At 28.4% G+C, this 18,595-nt stretch overlaps 1 protein-coding gene across 1 annotated transcript in view; it reads right to left on the bottom strand.

The window, feature by feature from the left end:
* The window catches only part of LOC107451820 (uncharacterized), a 288,244-nt gene extending 269,960 nt beyond the window's left edge, over positions 1–18,284 (bottom strand). The window contains exon 1 of the mRNA XM_016068055.4: positions 17,371–18,284. Coding sequence (XP_015923541.2) covers positions 17,371–17,617 — 247 coding nt within the window. The 5' untranslated portion in view covers positions 17,618–18,284. The remainder of the gene's footprint in view (positions 1–17,370) is intronic.
* Positions 18,285–18,595: the final 311 nt, after the last annotated feature.

Below are 18,595 nucleotides of genomic sequence, written 5' to 3'. Positions count from 1 at the left end.
ATACATCGAAGAGCCATTACATTATGACCACCCTGCTAATAACATATGGAACCACCTTTAGCCCTCAAAACTGCTAACACCCGCTGTGGCATTGATTCCACAAGGTGCTGATTGGTAGTCTGAGGTATCAGGGACCAAGCGCTCACCAACTGGTCCTGCAATTCCCTCACATGCGAGGGGGTAGCGTGGCAGCACGAATTTGGTTTTCCAAGTAGGATCACAAATGCTCTATTGGATTAAGGTCAGGTGAATTTGGGGGCCAAGACATGACTTGAAAGTCACTGGAATGTTCCTCGAACCAATCCATGACGATTCGACCCTTATGACATGGTGCATTATCCTGTTGGTAAACACCATCCCCCGCAGGAAAAACTGTTGCCATGAATGGGTGAACCTGGTCTGCAATTATGTTCAAGTAGCTTACAGACGTCAGGGAGTGTTCTATGAGGATTATGGGTCCTAATGTGCCCCATGAAAACATTGTTCCTGGGCGAGAAATAATGAAAACCTGGGCGAGCCCATTGTTATAGATGGAGAGTGGTCATAATGTAATGGGTCTTCAGTGTATAGATATATATTATTTTTATCTTTTTTAAGGGTTCGATTTCACGTTTATAAGATGGTTTAAATTGTTTTTCTCCTACTTTTTCAAAACTCAATCATATTTTGCGAACAACATAAAATAAATGAAACATAAAATGAAAAAAAAGAAGCAGCATTTTAATTATTGTTAAATTTTCAAAAGAGTATTGAGCAAATTTTTCTTCTTTAGAGGGATTACTATGCAATTCTAAATAGTATGTAACCAAGTCTTTAAAGACAAGGAAAATAATTTATTTAAAACAAAAATAATTAATTTAACATTTAAAACGCAATTATGCAGCACAATTAATTAAAAACATTAGGCAAATGTTCTAAATTAGTTTCTATGCGAAATAAATCGAAAGGAATGTAAGGTAAGAAAACAACTAAGGAATAAAAAGACAAAATTAAAAGCAATACACAAAATTGCAAACATTTACTAAAATGTATTAAAATTTTTTAATTCTGAAAGCCTTTTTTGTGGGATTCGCAAGAATTCAATTAACGGAAGACATGAAAAGCCGCAAGTGATCTTAATGAAATTTGCGGTTTTAAACAAAATCATACATTGTTTTTCAATTCCAAAAAAAAAACATAATTTTTATCATTTAATAAGTAAAAGTTAGTAAGTAAAAGTAAGTTAATAAGTAAAAGTATCGTTAAATAAGTTTCGTTTTAGAGGGGGGGGGGGAGGCCCTTTACAAATAATTTTTACACGCAATAACAGATTGAGTAACAGATTGTGTTAAGCTCACTATTATTCAATAATTAAATAAGAACAAATTTTCTTATGAATACATTTAATATCAGGATTTAAAGTACTTTATGAATTTTAAGCAACTAGACTTTAGTTAAAGTAAAATATATCAGTGCTAAAGTAAACTGACTCATTTTTAAAGTAAACTGTAAAAAATTCCGGATCAGAATACAATATAAAGTACCAACACTTCGGGCCGTAAAATCCATCTCACCATAAAATCGCTTTGACCCTAAAATAATTATAACGTAATTATTAAAGTAATACTTATTTAATTAGAGTGATCCACTGATTTTATAATGATTATTATTGTAAAAATTACGTTATACTTCTAGATTTTTTATACAATAACATTTTCAGGTAAAATGGAATTTTATAGTAAAAAGGACCGGCACCTTGAATGCCGGTACTTTTTGCCGCAATATAATCAGGGGTCTGTCCAGAAATTTTGCGAAAGGTCCGTTTTTGTAAAATTGTGAAAAAATTACTCGAAATTTTTGAGTATAAAATAAACGTTAAGTCACATTCTTCAATAGGGTCAGCTATTGCAAAAAAACTTTTTCAAGGAGTTTTTAAATTGTAAAGACATACAAGATTGTACTCAACACTGTAAAATTATAATAAAAAATTTAAATTTTCAAAAATAAACAGCAATTGCTGCATCTAAATTAGAGATGCAACATACAAATATTTGGTATTTAGCCTATACTGCTGAACGCAGAATATTCATTTCGGACGAATAATGGAAGAATCGTCTGACGAAGACAAAACTTAATTCGTTTACATCCATCTTTCTTATTTTCTGCCCTGGGAAGGGTTTTTTCGATTAACAAAACAATAATAAAGATAAACAAATTTGTGAAGAAAAAAAAGAAGAATTATTTTGTGAAGGGTGCGTTTTTATTGAAAAGATATTTTGTGAAGGGTCCGTTAACGGACCCAAATTTCTTCTAAACAGACCCCTGACTCCTAACATGTTTCCATTTGAAAAAAAAAGGCAATTCAATTTTTTGTATATATATATTCCTTTCTCGAAATCGTCTATTTTGAATTAAAAAACACCTGCATCGTTTTCTTCCCAGTTTAGTTCACGATCAATCCATACAGCAAACGAACTTAAAACAGAAGCTTACCACCCCTTGTTGAAGACCTAAGAGAAAGCGCATCTTAAGACACTGGACAAATAGCACTTACGAAGACGCGCACATAATACACCTCGGGCAAATTCCACAGCCCCTTACTAAACACGGGCGATTAAATACCCTCCCCAAAATGAGTAGAACAATTGTTTCCACGGGCATTACAAAGGAACATGCATCGTATCCCATGAGTAGGGATGGTACTTTGAAACCGGGGTTAATTACATGGGTCATTACTTGCTTTTATACTGTTCCCATAGAATTAGAGGCTTTTTGGTGTTTTACATTCTTTCTTTTAACTTCTGGGGGGAAGCTTTTATTTATAAATTGTCAGAATGACATAAGTTTTTCTATTTTCGGTGATAAATGAAGTTTAAGAACAATTGTTCTTTTGGGAACAACAGGGGAATGCTAGAAAACGGAACAACAGTTTTAATTTTTCGTACTCATACTAAAGGATAGAATGACTAAGAGGTATAAATACCTTTAAACAATAAGTTGCCGCAATAAGCAATTAAGGTTTAAATTAGATTTGTTCATCAGTTTCAATAGAAATGTTATGTTTTTACAAATGATTTTCGTGACTGTTAATCAAGGCTAGATTTTTTTTTTACTAACCGTCGTTGAACAGCCTACCCAATTTTATGGGTTTACTACTAGGTTTCGACTCCGTAACCTTGTAATTTTGAACCTAATCTAGAAGAGAAGGGAACTCCTGGATCGAGTATTGGAAGAAATTTGCCTTCGTGGAGGACTTTCTGATGGAGCTAACCCGCATTTGCGTTACATGGAGAGGAAGACCACGAGAACCTCCCACGGTTAGCCTGACGGCAAGGGGACTCTAACCCATGATCCGTGTACCACTGAGGATATTTCACGTCACTACTGTGATCGGTGCAAGCCGGATGCGGAATTCGTATCGACCAGCCATCGCCGGGATCGAACCCCGAACGATTGGAAGGCGAACGTTCTATCCCCTGAGCCATCGCGGCTCAAAATTTCTTATTTTTTCTTTTTCTTTTTTTTTTTTTAGTGAAAAGAGAGTTAAAACTCTTAAAAATGTATTAAAGAAGCATCACATAAATGACTATTAAAGGATGATTTAACATCAGGGATTGCATGCTCCTTTCATAGTGGAAAAACTGCGTCGAACGAAATAGGTTTCTTCCCACCTAGGTAGAAGAAATGGAAGAGGAAAGGAAATATCAAATGTTAAAATAGTTTTTTTTTATAAAAAGTTTATAATTGAAATCTAGTTTAAATGGTAGTATTAACTTTCAAGCTATTTCACATACCATTTTTAAATCAGTTAAAAAAAAAGTCATTATGAAAAAAAAATATAATAATTTTCTTAAGAAATAAAAAAAATTTAATTCTACAATATTTAATGTAAAGGAGCACAATAAAACCTAAGTTTATAATAAAACTTAATTAATACATTTAAACTAAGAAATCGTATACCAAACATACGTACCACTAAGAAATACATATTGAGTAAGCAATTCAATTGAGCATATTAACTTTTTTCATTGAATTTTGTTTCAGTATAAATAGTTCTCAAACTGACACTTAACTTACGTAAAAAATGGTACCATATAATGAGGGGAAAAAAGCGGATCACCCTGTTTAACTTTTGATCTAATGATCCGATTTTCAAGTTTTAGAACTCAAGAGGGTGACCTCACATATGCTAGTTAATAAGAGCAGACGATATTTTAAGTTACGAAATCTGACACAAAAATGTACTTTCGCTGCATAAAGATACCTTTTTCATTAACAGATTCGGATTTTTGACCCCAAATACGGAGGGGATAACAATTTGGAAAATATGATCTCTATAGTTTAGTCAGGAGAGCGATTCAAAGTCAGGAACTATTCGACCGATTGCGCTAAGATTTTGTATTTTGCCATGTAAAATTAAATATTTTAAAATTATATAAAAACTATGTCTAACAATTTAAAATATTTCTGACTATTATTAAATAAAATAATGAAAAAAATATTAAAAATTTAAGATTAAAATTTATGAAAAATAAAGAAAATGTATGATATGTGTCTGATTTCGTAACTTGAATTATCGTCTGCACTAATTAGTTAGCATATTTGAGGTCACTATGGAGACTTGAACTATGGAGTCGTATAATAAAGTCTAATATGTAAGATAATGTGTAGAATTAATGTATATTAGGTATATAATTTTTAATTATAATATGTATAGATAATATGTATATATGTGATTAATGTATACAAGGATTCTAAATACACATATTAAAGGCGGTCATATAACAGAGCATCTTATATTATACTTAAAAAACGTAAAATATTTTTATGGATATTATTGTTCTAGAAAGCTTAAGAATTATTTTAATAAAAACTATGAGTATTAGTATAAATATTGAATCAAGGGATAGAAACAGAATAAATTTTAAGAGGTACAAGTAATACATTTACATATAACATAAATCTACACACAACTACTTATTTAACTGATATATTCCAGAAAATTCTAGAAAAGCCTAAATCACAAGAGATATATTTATTAATGGAAGGTCAAACAACGAACAGTTAACTACACAATTTCTTGTTTGCTCACATTTGTTTTCCTTAACTAGTCAGTATTTATTCCTCTTAGTCATGCAAATATGGTCTAAAACTTAGATAAAATAACTCAGACAAATCTAATAAATAATTTTTATGGTTACGGTTGAGACATAACAACAAAAAATGCGTAAACAGGAAATGATATATGTATTATAATATTATGTATTACGTGTTAGAACATAGACATAGTCTATGTTGAAAGCGACTTGTGGAATAAAATATAGGATTAATAATGGTTAAGTAATAAATCTAACTCAAATTAAATAAAAAAATAAATTTGTATATTATGTAATTTAGTAAAAAAATAATGTATAAAAAGTTAATCTTTGACGTTATTTTAAGTTCTAATTGGTTATATTGTGGATGATCGGAAGCTTTAGCAAAACCAAAAGTATTTTAAATAAATATAGCAGTACAGATAAAAATAGCGATATAAATCAGTGATTGTGTCACAACACAAAGTGAAAAACTCTGAAAATTTAATGAGCAAAAAATCAATATCAATTTATATGCCAAACATGTTTCATAGTTAACAAAGTTTTTTGAATTAGCATTTATAATTAAATTACCAACTAATAAAAAATATCACACCTTTAGATTAACTAATTCAAGAATAAACTTACTTCTTACAAGAATCGCGATAATGGATTTTAAAATTGCCGGAATATGAATCGTATTGGATTTTAAAATCGAGTGAATACGAATTGCAAAATTCTATTTAAAATCGCGAGAATATGAATCGCGATATTGGATTTCAAAAACGCGAAAATACAAAATGCGATATTGAATTTTTAAATCGCGAAAATATGAATCACGAGGCATAATTTTTAGATTACGTGAATACAAATCGCAAAATGCATTGTTTTTAAATCACGTATAAATACGAAAATCGATGTTTGATATTAGAAGCGAATGATTACGAATCGTAATTTTAGATTTTAAAATCAAGTAAAAACGAAAAGCGACATTTAATTTCAAACTCGCGTAAATACGAATCGCGTCATTGGATTTCAAAATCGTGGGAATATGAATCGCGATATTGGGTTTTAGAAACGCGTAAATATTAGATATAAATCTAATATCGCGATATTGTATTTTTATATCCCGTGAATATGAATCACGATGTAGGATGTTTAAATCATGCGAATACGAATCGCAACTCATAACTTTTAAACAAGGTAAATACGAAAATCGATGTTTGATATTAGAAGCGAGTGATTACGAATCATAATATTAGATTTTAAAAATGCGATATTAGCAGATTCCAGAGCAATTCATAAGATTCGAAATGGCGGAAATTCGCCAAACTAAAGAATCGAATTGGCTGAACATGTTTGTTAGGATTTAAAAGTACGACGATATTCAACTTAACATTATTTTCATTATTCCATCATCATCGTCAAAATCTTTCTCTCAATCATTATACAACTGTGTGAAAATTCAATTTTTATTTTTAGTATTAACGTCGTACAAATACAACGAAATTAATTTACACAAAATTATAATTAATAAACACAATTAATTACCACACAATTTTATATTACGGCTTACAGAACTGAATAACAAAACAAACAAATATATAAAATAGTTCAATATATGAAACAAAAGTAGATTTAGTTAAAGTAATACTAAGTACATTTATATTTATTGTAATAAAATAATTATAAAAATACTCGCATAAGGAAAATTAGAATAAACAAAGCCATTTATTTGTAGCATATGAATTTATTTAGCCAATTTTGATATTAATATTTTTATTGTAATTCGCTATTATTTCTGAGCAGGGAATCTGACAATGGAGAAAGCCTAAAAAATTTACATAATGGTGACCAAAGATGTCTACCCTTTTGTCTTCCCTTCATAATATTCTTAGTTCAAAGACATCTACTGGAGACGAACATGATAAAAATGGTCCGTTACCATAGAAACGAGTCAAGTAGCAACATATGTTGCAGGCAAAGATATATAATATAGGAAAGGAAATAGATGCAAGGATAATGCTTCGAGAAAAATGAAAAGAAAAAAAAAACTTTTTTCTTCTTCTTATTCATACCCTCACAAAAAATGAAGGAGAAACTTTTGAATCTTCGAAAGATGGAATGACAAAGGAAGTTTATAGATAATGCTGAAACTGACATTTTTTTTCTTTTTCTTTTCTTACAAAGAGGAAACATTCATTAAAACATCGTAATCATATGGTACTAAAACAACAAAGTAACAAAAAATGTATACAAAACAAAACAAAACAAAAAAATAATGTATAAGATCTCCAATTAATATCATTAAATATTAAAAATATCAGCTTCTTTAAATTTAAAATAGAATGTCTATTTTTAAACGTGTTTTGTATGATAAATTAAACACGGATAACAATATTCTGGTCAAATTACCGCACTGTATGATGAAATTTTTGGTATAAAAAAAAACTGATAATAAAAACCAAAATATACGGTATTTAAACCATTTGGTAATTTTTCCGTTCATATGGTTAATTTTCCATTCATATGGCAACGGTTTACCGGAAATTCTGGTTTTCACAATTGTAGTTCATAATGCCGCAAAGACAGTACAAGAAAATATAAAACTTAAAAAAGCAAATTTAACCGAATAAATATTTTTTTTGCAATGTTCTAAAGTATCATGATAAAATTGCTAAATTTTATCACAGATAATAAAAATTTCATCACATATTACTATTTTGTTGCTAACTTAAGCAACGCGTTTCGGTTCAAAATTACCGAGCTTTTTTGTTGTTCCCATAGAGCCAGAAACCATAGTTTATTTAGCCAGGTAAGTAATTAAACCATAGTTTAATTACCATATTTAGTTAGTTTTTACCATACTTTTCTTCTCGGTGAAAGAAGCAAATTAATATGATCTTAAACTAACAGATTTAAAAAAAATAGATCACAAAAACAGGAAAAAGTGTGAAAATAATGAAATATCAATAAATTGTAAATATACTTATCTGATAAAAATATAATTTAAAGAATAAATTTAAAAAACAATCTTTGTTTCTTAAGATAAGAAATATTGATTAAAATGTAGTAGCATGGTCTGAAACGATGACCTGCCAAGAATATAGTAAAAAAAAAAAAAAAAAAAGGAAAANAAAAAAAAAAAAAAAAAAAAGGAATCCTTTAAGCAACAATGTAAAATAATGAATTAAAAATAGCCGCTTTCTGGAATGCTAATATATGCAATAATTACTGTTAGAATGCAAGACAGTTGAATAAAATATAAAATGGCCCTTCATAAAAGAAATTAATTTACGTCTGACAGCACCAATAAACTGTTTAATGTTAAGACAGGGATCTGTTTAGGGGAAGAACAGGGGTCTGTTTAGAGGAAATTTGGGTCCGTTAACGGACCCTTCACAAAATATCTTTTCATAAAATCGGACCCTTCACAAAATATCTTTACATAAAAACGGACCCTTCACAAAATATTTTAACTTAAAAACGGACCCTTCACAAAATGATTTTTCTTTTAATCGGACCCTTCACAAATTTGTTTATCTTCATTATTATTTTGTTAATCGCATAAACCCTTTCCAGGGCAGAAAACAAGAAAGATGGATGTAAACGAATTAGGTTTTGTCTTCGGCAGACGATTCTTCCATTATTCGTCCGAAATTAATATTCTGCGTTCAGCAGCATAGGCTAAATACCAAATAATTGTATGTTGCATATCTAATTTAGAAGAAGCAATTGTTGTTTTTTTTTTAATGTAATTTTTTTTTATTATAATTTTACAGTGTTGAGCATAATCTTGTATGTCTTTATAATTTAAAAACTCCTTGAAAAAGTTTTTTTTTGCAATAACGGACCCTATTTGCACAAATGCATAAAAGCGGTTGAAAGAATGAGCAGGGGTCAGTCCAGACATTTTGTGAAAGGTCCGTTTTTCGTGAAATTGTGTGTGACCCAAATTTCTTCTAAACAGACCCCTGGTAGTTAAAATTTCTTTTCAAAATGAATAATAATATCTTATGTAAATATTTCTTGTGATGACAAAAAATTTACTAAAGCCAGAGACAGAGGAAAAAACTCAACGTTTTAAAAAAAATCTCAATAATGCTGAGTTTTTATGCATCAAAATATTTAAGTCTAGACGTAGATCACGTATTTTATAATTATTTAATTCATTTTGCAGACACATGTATTGTTATAAAATTGAAACAGAAGTTTATTTAACTCGTATATAGTAATAAAAAATTAAATAAATAATTAATGCTTCGGAGCGCGACAAAAAAAATCATCTATATTCATTCCATCGAACGTGCAGACGATCCCAAATCATCAAAGCAGCTGAATAAACCATTTTTTTTCTTCAAATAATGTTGAAAATTAATTCGGAATTTTCGCTTTAACGGAACAATCTTACTTAAAAGTTTTTGGCGACAAAAAAAGAAAAGAAACTAGAACGAAAACGGAGAAGGGAAAAAAACGATCGAAAAAAAAAAAATCTCGTGACGGTTGAACGTTACATTTTTTTGAACAACCAAAACATGCGTTATGTCTAGACTTAGGATAGACTTAAGGGTATAAAATTATTTCATTCATTTTACATACCTATGATTTGTTATAATTGTTTGCACTATTTCAGCAATCGTACAGGAGAGAATTATAGCTTTCAAAACCGGAAAAGCATAAAACCATGAAACGCCGTGTCTCATGAATCGTCTGCTCATCCATAATTCGAATAAAACAATATTTATGAAAGAATAATCCAGACATATATATTCAATTCTTTCTAAGTTGTATTAAAAGATTAAACAAGCATGGTTACGTAAATTATTTAAAAGAACAAAACAAATAGAAATTTAAAAAGTAACTGAGAAAAAAATTAAAATCGTTTGGAATACGTTTCGAACTTCCTAACAAATTTTTGTTATTAAAAAATATTTAATTTGTGTAATTAAAACAGTGGAATAATAATTAATAACCGGCAAAAGAATCACAGGTTTAGTTGACTTTAGCTCAATTGTAATTATCCTTTTTTTTATTTAACTGAGCGCGTAGAGAAAAGAAATGAAACCATATTTCCTTGATTTTGATTCATTATAAAATAAATTTTATCTATCCGTTTAGAACCAATAATCGGTATTATTAATTGAAAGTTTTAACAAATGAATTATTAGTATCTAAAAAAGCAGTATCTCCCAAAGTGTGGTACGCGTACCCCCAGGGGTGCGGGAACAGTTTAGCGGGGGTACGCGTTCTTATTCGAAATATCTTGCAGCAAACAAAAATTTCATAATTTTTTACTTAAAAACAAAGCTAGCCATGAAAATTTACGATTACGTATTTTTCTTTTAGCTATTTTTTGCAGAGTTAACAGTAAATAATTAGTGGTGTCAACTGCCAGTTGTGATTTTTAACTTTTGTGCAATTTTTTTATAGTACAGGTTTGTAAACAGCAAAAACAATATCTTCTTTCTCACTGATGCAAATTAACTTATTAACAAAATTTTGTACCAAAAAAGAAAAATAAACATATTTTTAAAAAAATACATTCATTTTTTTTTTATTAGTGGTACAGAACGTTACGAAAAATTTAGAAAGGGTACACAAAAGTCAGAAGTTTGAGGAACACTGTAATAGAGAAATGAAATAAAGAAAAAAATAATTGAACTAATGTAAACACTATAGAATTGTAGAAGAACTACGATTGAAAGAAACCTTTAAAAGGTTATTCATGATATTATTTTAAAAACTTATTATTTCATTATCTTATTCTAATTGCTTTCATGTACTGTATATAAATTGTGAGGCATTTTTACATTAAAAATCTAAAAATATGCAAGACCCAAGAAAACAAATTTGTTAAAAAAGACTTTTTTGAAAAGGTAAGTTAAAATCAAATATTTAAAAAAATATAGAGCTTAATCCAGTTTTTTCAAAAGCACAAAACTTTTTTTTTTAAAAAATTGAAATTCACATATATTATAAAATGCTAATAACCTAAAAATGATTACATACGGAATATTAAAAGTCAAAAATTATTTTACAAACTGTCGCATATTTTGAAAAGATAACTTTGATATCATTAAATTTTGTTTAATATTTTATATCTGAAGCTTTTGATAATCAATTGTAAATAAATCTTCATCTCTTAGTTATTGAAAATCCAGAGACAAACGAAACATTTGAAACGGCAAAAGAAAATAAATGTCCACATTTGTAATGAAATGTCATGCTTTTGATATGATAAAATAGACATCCCATTTAAAGAATAAAATGTCAACGAAAAAAAAAGGTCCCTGCCAGTAATAAAATGTCACAGTTGGATATGATAAAAGTGACATCTCATTTAAGATATAAAAAAAGAAAGATCTTTAACTGTCATGTCTAGGAAAAAATCTTGCGAAGATTTTTCTAACTAAATTAAATACATACATAGGAATAGTAAATATTTCACAATGCAAGGACAGCCATTTATGGACATTTCGGATGCCGTATGTTCAACATAGATGTTTTAATAAAGCTTATGCACCTTCCTTCATTAAATTAGCATTAACTTATGCACGGTTTATCTTAGCAAATGGTTGCTGTTATAATTAGTTAGATAAATCAAACGGAGCATGAATTTATATTAATCAGTATACAGGGGTCTGGTCCGTTTTTCGTGAAATTGTGAAAAAATTACTCTCATTCTTTCAACCAGGGTCCGCTTTTATGCATTAGTGCAAATAGGGTCCGTTATTGCAAAAAAAAAAACTTTTTCAAGGAGTTTTTAAATTGTAAAGACATACAAGATTATGCTCAACACTGTAAAATTATAATTAAAAAAATTAAATTTTAAAAAATAAACAGCAATTGCTTCTTCTAAATTAGAGATGCAACATACAATTATTTGGTATTTAGCCTATACTGCTGAACGCAGAATATTAATTTCGGACGAATAATGGAAGAATCGTCTGCCGAAGACAAAACTTAATTCGTTTACATCCATCTTTCTTGTTTTCTGCCCTGGAAAGGGTTTATTCGATTAACAAAATAATAATGAAGATAAACAAATTTGTGAAGGGTCCGATTAAAAGAAAAATCATTTTGTGAAGGGTCCGTTTTTAAGTTAAAATATTTTGTGAAGGGTCCGTTTTTAAGATAAAATATTTTGTGAAGGGTCCGTTTTTATGAAAAGATATTTTGTGAAGGGTCCGTTAACGGACCCAAATTTCTTCTAAACAGACCCCTGGTATAACTTCTAAAAGATTCTTAAAGAACAATGGAATGATTTCTTTTTAAATCTTTTTTTTTTTCAAATATACAGTTTATATTTAACTCTAATTTTAATGAGATATAATATATTTGAGAATCACATGTGTAATCAGTTAGGTTTAATTTAATTTTAGTTTTGAAATACTAAAATTTTACTTCGTGTAATTTTAAGGAAAGAGGGGAATAAAAAAGAAAGCTATCCCAACAACGTAGATATTCGAGTAATTTTATTGATTTTCCTTATCACGTTTCGACGTGTTATTTAAATTCTGATCAAACGAGATATTCAGTTGTGCCTCTACATTAAATAAATAATAAGGGTTAATTTTAGATGATTCAAGGAAATTTTACGCAATACATAACAAAATACGCAATCTCATAAATTTTCTAATGGTTTACAGAGCGTTAAAAAGCAAAAACATAACTCCGTATTAATAATAATAAAGAAAGTTTCTAATCTTCCAATGTTATAGTTTAGAAAACATTATTTTTATATTTTCTACAAAGTGTATGTTAAAAATAATTTTGTACGGTATACAAACAATCATCAATGGAAAAAAAAATAATAATAAAAAATCAAAGAAAAGATAAGAAAGTTTAGAATTGAAAATTGCAAGATATTCTTAATAAAAATTTCACTTTAATAAATACACTAAAATGCATAAACATTTTCACAAAGCGACGGTAAAATGTTATTCTATCTCTGAAACATAGCAATAACCGCTATTATGGAACAAATATCAAAAGTTTTTATTTAAATTAACGAAACGTTAAAAATGACTCGACAGTCTGACACATGGACACAAAACCATTTATAAAAATTTGAGCTATTTTTAACAAAATTTATTTAAGAAATATGAAAAAAGAATTTTTTCCCCGCAATATATTCAAATCATGTTAAGCCTAAAGATAACGATATTTTTTTTTTTAATCGAAACACTTCAGCATTAAAATAATAACAAAAATATAATTATATTAGATAAACTCATTAACAAAACCTGAATTAGATATTAATATTTCGGCATTCAAACAAAGTCTCATTAATATTAATTTAAACACAATTACGACAACCTATTGTAATATTCCATAAGTTTCCTCCTTTCATAAAATTACTAACAGATATGGCAACAGCGCGTATATCATTAACGGGCAGACGATAAAAAAAGAACTTTGTTAATTTGAATGGGTGGAAAGGGGAGCGATTATACGCATTGACATTATTGAGGTAATTATGGATGCAAATTAAATCTCACGCTCAGCTAAATTGCGTATGATGGGCGCTAAGTAGGATGTGAGAGAACCATCAAGGCTTTATTTATTTTTTCGAAGTGAAAAGATACACAATGGTTCCGCTTTCAAGGTCAAATGTCTTGAAGAAGCTTTACGAAAGTAGGTCACAGAACGAACAACTTGAAAATAACTATAAGACAATCGAAGGGTTAAAAGTTAGGCAGTTTCTACGATAATAGGGTTCAAAATACGGATATTATGGATAGGGCCTGCAATGATTTTTCTAAAAGCGAGTTCTTAAAAACATTTATGATACTCGGAATTTATTCACGAAAAAAATGGTAATGCATCAAACACGCCATTATTTGGAAAGTCTCTTTTAAATATAAATTTAATCATTTGTGAATGTCGTTATTTAGTGAGCGTGCGTTTGTGTGTATTAATGTCATATATTTCATAGTAAGCATAGCGTTTTGTCGTATATTTCATAGTAAAAAGTATTCCTTAATAAAGTAGATAAGTATAGTAGATAAGTATTAGATAAGTATAGTAGATAAGTATAAGTAGTAAAGTATTCCTTAGTAAATAAATGTAATAATGGTATTTTTCCCAAACATAAGTACATATTAGAGCTAGATTTAAACAATCTAACATGATATAAATATTTTTTAGAATAATCGTAGTCTTTTCTTTTAAAAGCATTTTAACTTATTCAAAAAAAAATAATAATAAATTTAATATTTAACGACGATTAATTACTTCATTTATAACGTATTATTTTAACAAATCGTTATAAAAAAATCTCCTAAAACGAATGAGAATACAAATCAAATTTATGAATTGTTTTTGCTGGTTAATATTGAGGCAATATAAAATAGACTGTACTTATAATAACTTACATTTAATAGATATTCGATTTGTGAATTATTTTTTAACAGAAGATTGTAGTTCAGAAGGTTTGAATCGTACTTTCAAAGAAAAATATGTGGTTTATGCGAGAATTAGCGTTTTTATTTTTTATGTATGTAAAATTCATTGAAATTTGTAAATTATCCTATGGGAATCTTAAAAATGTATTACTTATTGGGGATGTAACGAATATCATACCACTTTTCGGCCCTTTTGCCGAATATTCCGCAAAATATTATTAGGAAAATTATTTTTCCTCGTTTTTTTTTGGAGGGGGGGATTTAATAGATTTAATAAAGAATAATCTAAAATCGTACATGTTTAAGTTCCGAAACTTGATGGTTTATGTTCTGAAAAACACTTGAAAAAGCGAAATTCGAAGAATTGAAACTCGATAATTTTATACTGAACCAATGACGATATTTTTTTCTTTCAATTATATTCAAGCAAGTTCATTTCATCGTTTTTTCAACACTTTACGATTTAAAAAATGAGAATTTTTTTTGTTGTTTCATTTTTGCTTGTTTTTCTGTTTTAATTAAAGTGAAGCATGTTAACGGAGCGTTTCTAACAGACTTTATTTATTTTATTTTATTTATTTGTTTTTCGCCATTTTTTTTTCTTGTACGATATGACAGATAACTATAATCAGTGAAAACTGTGATTCTCATCGTTCAAGTTATATTTCAGAACTAAGAACAATTTTTTTTCTGTTTCGCTTTTGATTTTTTTATAAAAATTTTTTTAATCAAAGTTTTTATCATGACAGCATTTTTTAGAGAGCGTTTCTAATGAACGTTATTCTTTTATGGTAGCTATTTTTCTAAAAGTACGGCAAGGTGAAAAAGTCAAATTAAGATTTTTAGCGTTAAATCTTTCATTTAAAAATTAAGAACGATTTTTGTTTTGGTTTCTATCCAGCTTTTCCTTTTTTTTTTTTTTTTTAAATGTTTTTATTAGGTCGAGGTAATTACGAGGGTGTGTATTAGACTTTAATCTTCACTTTTTCTTTAAAATACAGAGATTGGAAAACTTAAATACTTGGCTTTAAAATTTGCTTTCAAAATTAAGATCGATTTTTATTTTTTCTGCTTTGCTTTTGTTTTTCAAAGGAGTTTTTATGCTAGCACTGCATTTTTAAAAGCGTTTATAGATGTTATCTCTTTTAATGTTTTATGGATAATTTTCTTTTCCGGAAAATATTTTTAACATTAAAGTTTTGTTTTAAGAATTAAGAGGGTCTTTTTTTCTATTTCTTTTTCTTCAAATTTAAATTTTTTTTGTTGTTCTTTAATAGCTGTTAGTTTTTTTTATCTTAAATATTTCTTAATAACTTATTATCTTTAATGAAACTTATTTCCATGAAAAAAATAATAATGTTGTTATTCGGCGGCCGAATATTCAGTATTTTTCCGATTTTGTTTGGGTGAATGTTCGATGTTCGGCCAAATCACTATTCGTTACAACTCTATTACTTATTTTAAATAAAAAATATAAAATGTTTTAAAATTAGTTAATAACAGAAATTTTAAAATTTGAAGAGAAATAATTTTGAAAATGAGTACATTTGTACCTCGTACTAGGGATAATTCTGAAATTATTCGTTGATTTTTCTCTCAACTCGCCTCGTTATTGATAAAATTTCTCTCAATAAAATTTAAAAACGAATTCATGTTCAGTGAAATACCGTTTAACTATATATTCTGATATCTTACACCATTATTCAATAGAATAAATACGTACTAAGTTTAAGACAATATGATTTTAAGAAATAATATTAACGAAAAGATTATTTTTATAAGACACAGCTTTCCCTTAAAGGCATGCATTTTTAGCTACTTTAGTTTATTACATTTAAATGACTGAATTTACGCTTTGTTATGATGTAAAATCACTGATTTTAACAGAGGTTTAGTTATGAGTGTGATCTTTATGAATCTAACAATTAAAAACTAAAAAAGCTCACCATTATTTAAATATAACAAAATAGTTTAATTCATGTATGTAATCTAACTATATACAGTAATGATGGAGTGACGATTAGTTAGTTATATGATATTGTAGTAAATTAAGTAAGAAATCATTGAATTAACGCTAAAAATAATTTTATTTTAAAAATGAATTTAATAAAAAGCATAATGTCATAATTATTACAAAATGCCAGTATACCAATGTATTTTTTTTTCTTCAAAAAAACAAATTTACTGTTTTATATTTTACTAGTTACATAAATTAGATACTTTAAATAAAAATTAGCGTATATAAATAAGGATAATATTACACAGTATGCTTTAATGTCATTAAAATTAATACAATAAAATTATATCAATTGACATAAATTAATAAATCGCATCGTACAATATATTGAAATTATTTAACATACGATAGAATAATTTGGTATAATTTAAAAGAAATAAAATGTTTATTTATAATTTCCTTTTCACAATATATGATCTTCTTAATTTAACACTTTTTTTAATAATTCGGAGCATTTTTACACATACGAACGGTATAAAACTATATGAATAAAAATTTATTACGCAAATTGCATGCGTTAAGATGTCTTTTTATAAGCGTTCTCATTTTTAAATAACCACATTACTAAAATAATAAAAAAAAAACGTGCAATAATAACTTAGCAGCGGTACACTATTTTTCTACGCAAAAAGCAAAAAGGGGAAAAAAATCTAACACTTTTATTTTTTCTTTACTTTCGATTTCTCCCACAACAAACCTAAGATAAAATAGTAGGTCACAATAGCGGGGCAATCAATCCTAAACAAATAATAAATATTCTATAAGCATATATTGTTTGTTTTTGAAATTAGAATAAAAATGATCTTTGAAATCAATTAAACATATTTGAGAAATTCAATTTCTTTAGTTATTTTTTTAATTAGATAAAAAAAAAAAAACAATTGTAACTCACCACAGTTGACTAGGCCAGGACCATGCAGAAATAGTATGAATAAGCATAGTAACATTTTCCCTGATTTTCTTAAAAAATCGTCCACAATCTTCATACGTAAAAAATTGTTTTTCACATCATTAGAGGCACAAAATAATGAGTTTGCAGAAATGCCAAACGATATTTTGCTGTTCCAATTCCAACAGCGGAAAAATCCGTGGCTTTTAACCATCGATGATAAATCCTTATTACGAATATTTGGCTCCATTTGTAGTTATCCAAAGATGAGTTTATCCATTATATATATATAAACAGAGATATTATTAAAAACAGCTTATTTGTATCACATTTTTACAATGTGTAAACAGCAGCAAAGACATTAAACTTGCCTGAGTTACGGAGTTCAAATTAAACCGAGTACCTGTTTATTTGCACATTAATAGCACGACTTTGTTTAGATAGAGAACAATTTAAGATGGTATAAAAAAGAACTACAGGTGCCAAATTAGGCTACATGAGCTTGAAATCGTGCCAAACCTCTTACAATTAGATAAAAATAAAATTTACGCTAACCGCAATGTTTACAGCTATAAGGTTCAATGTATTTAAAGAATAAATTTTCAGTTCAGAATAAAATTAGGTAATCATGCATGTAAACACTGATCACCTGTATTTACTATTAAAAACTAATCGTGAACTATCATACAGATGTAGGATTTTAGCTACTCAAAACCTTGTGTTGGTAATGATAGTCAGATGATAAATTGTGTTAACTTCCAGCGATGCAATCAAAGGTAAAAATCCGTTTTCAAAACACACACCTTGCGCCCAATCGCATTGCGGAACAAACCAACAACACAGTCAAGTGCCTACTGCTAGATTGTTGGTGGGGTTAAAGTGTGAACGTCAGACGACGAAGGTGTGCAGAGAAGAGCGCTGCATCACGTGACGTAGACCCAAGAGCAGAAACTGTAGCAGCGCCCTCTCTTGGTGATCCAGGGAGTCCTTTTCCAATTTCGAGCTGAATCGATTCTTGGGTGTTCTGTTTTCATTATTATTTTCCATTCATTCTTGTTTCTCTTTTTTTTTCTTTTTTCTTTTCACTAAGCACCATTTGATAGTAAGGATTTTTTCTTTATTTTCTTTATTTTATTTTGCTAGCGTGTCTTCTTGGTTCCTTCTTTTCGGGCATAATACTATTAGGTGAAGGCAGTTCGTGACTTATATATTTTTTTTTTACATTCTT

This window comes from Parasteatoda tepidariorum, chromosome 9, assembly GCF_043381705.1.
Source record: "Parasteatoda tepidariorum isolate YZ-2023 chromosome 9, CAS_Ptep_4.0, whole genome shotgun sequence".
NCBI classification, from domain to species: domain Eukaryota; kingdom Metazoa; phylum Arthropoda; class Arachnida; order Araneae; family Theridiidae; genus Parasteatoda; species Parasteatoda tepidariorum.
Note: the sequence above shows the minus strand (reverse complement) of the source record. Positions and strands in the feature narration are given on the sequence as shown.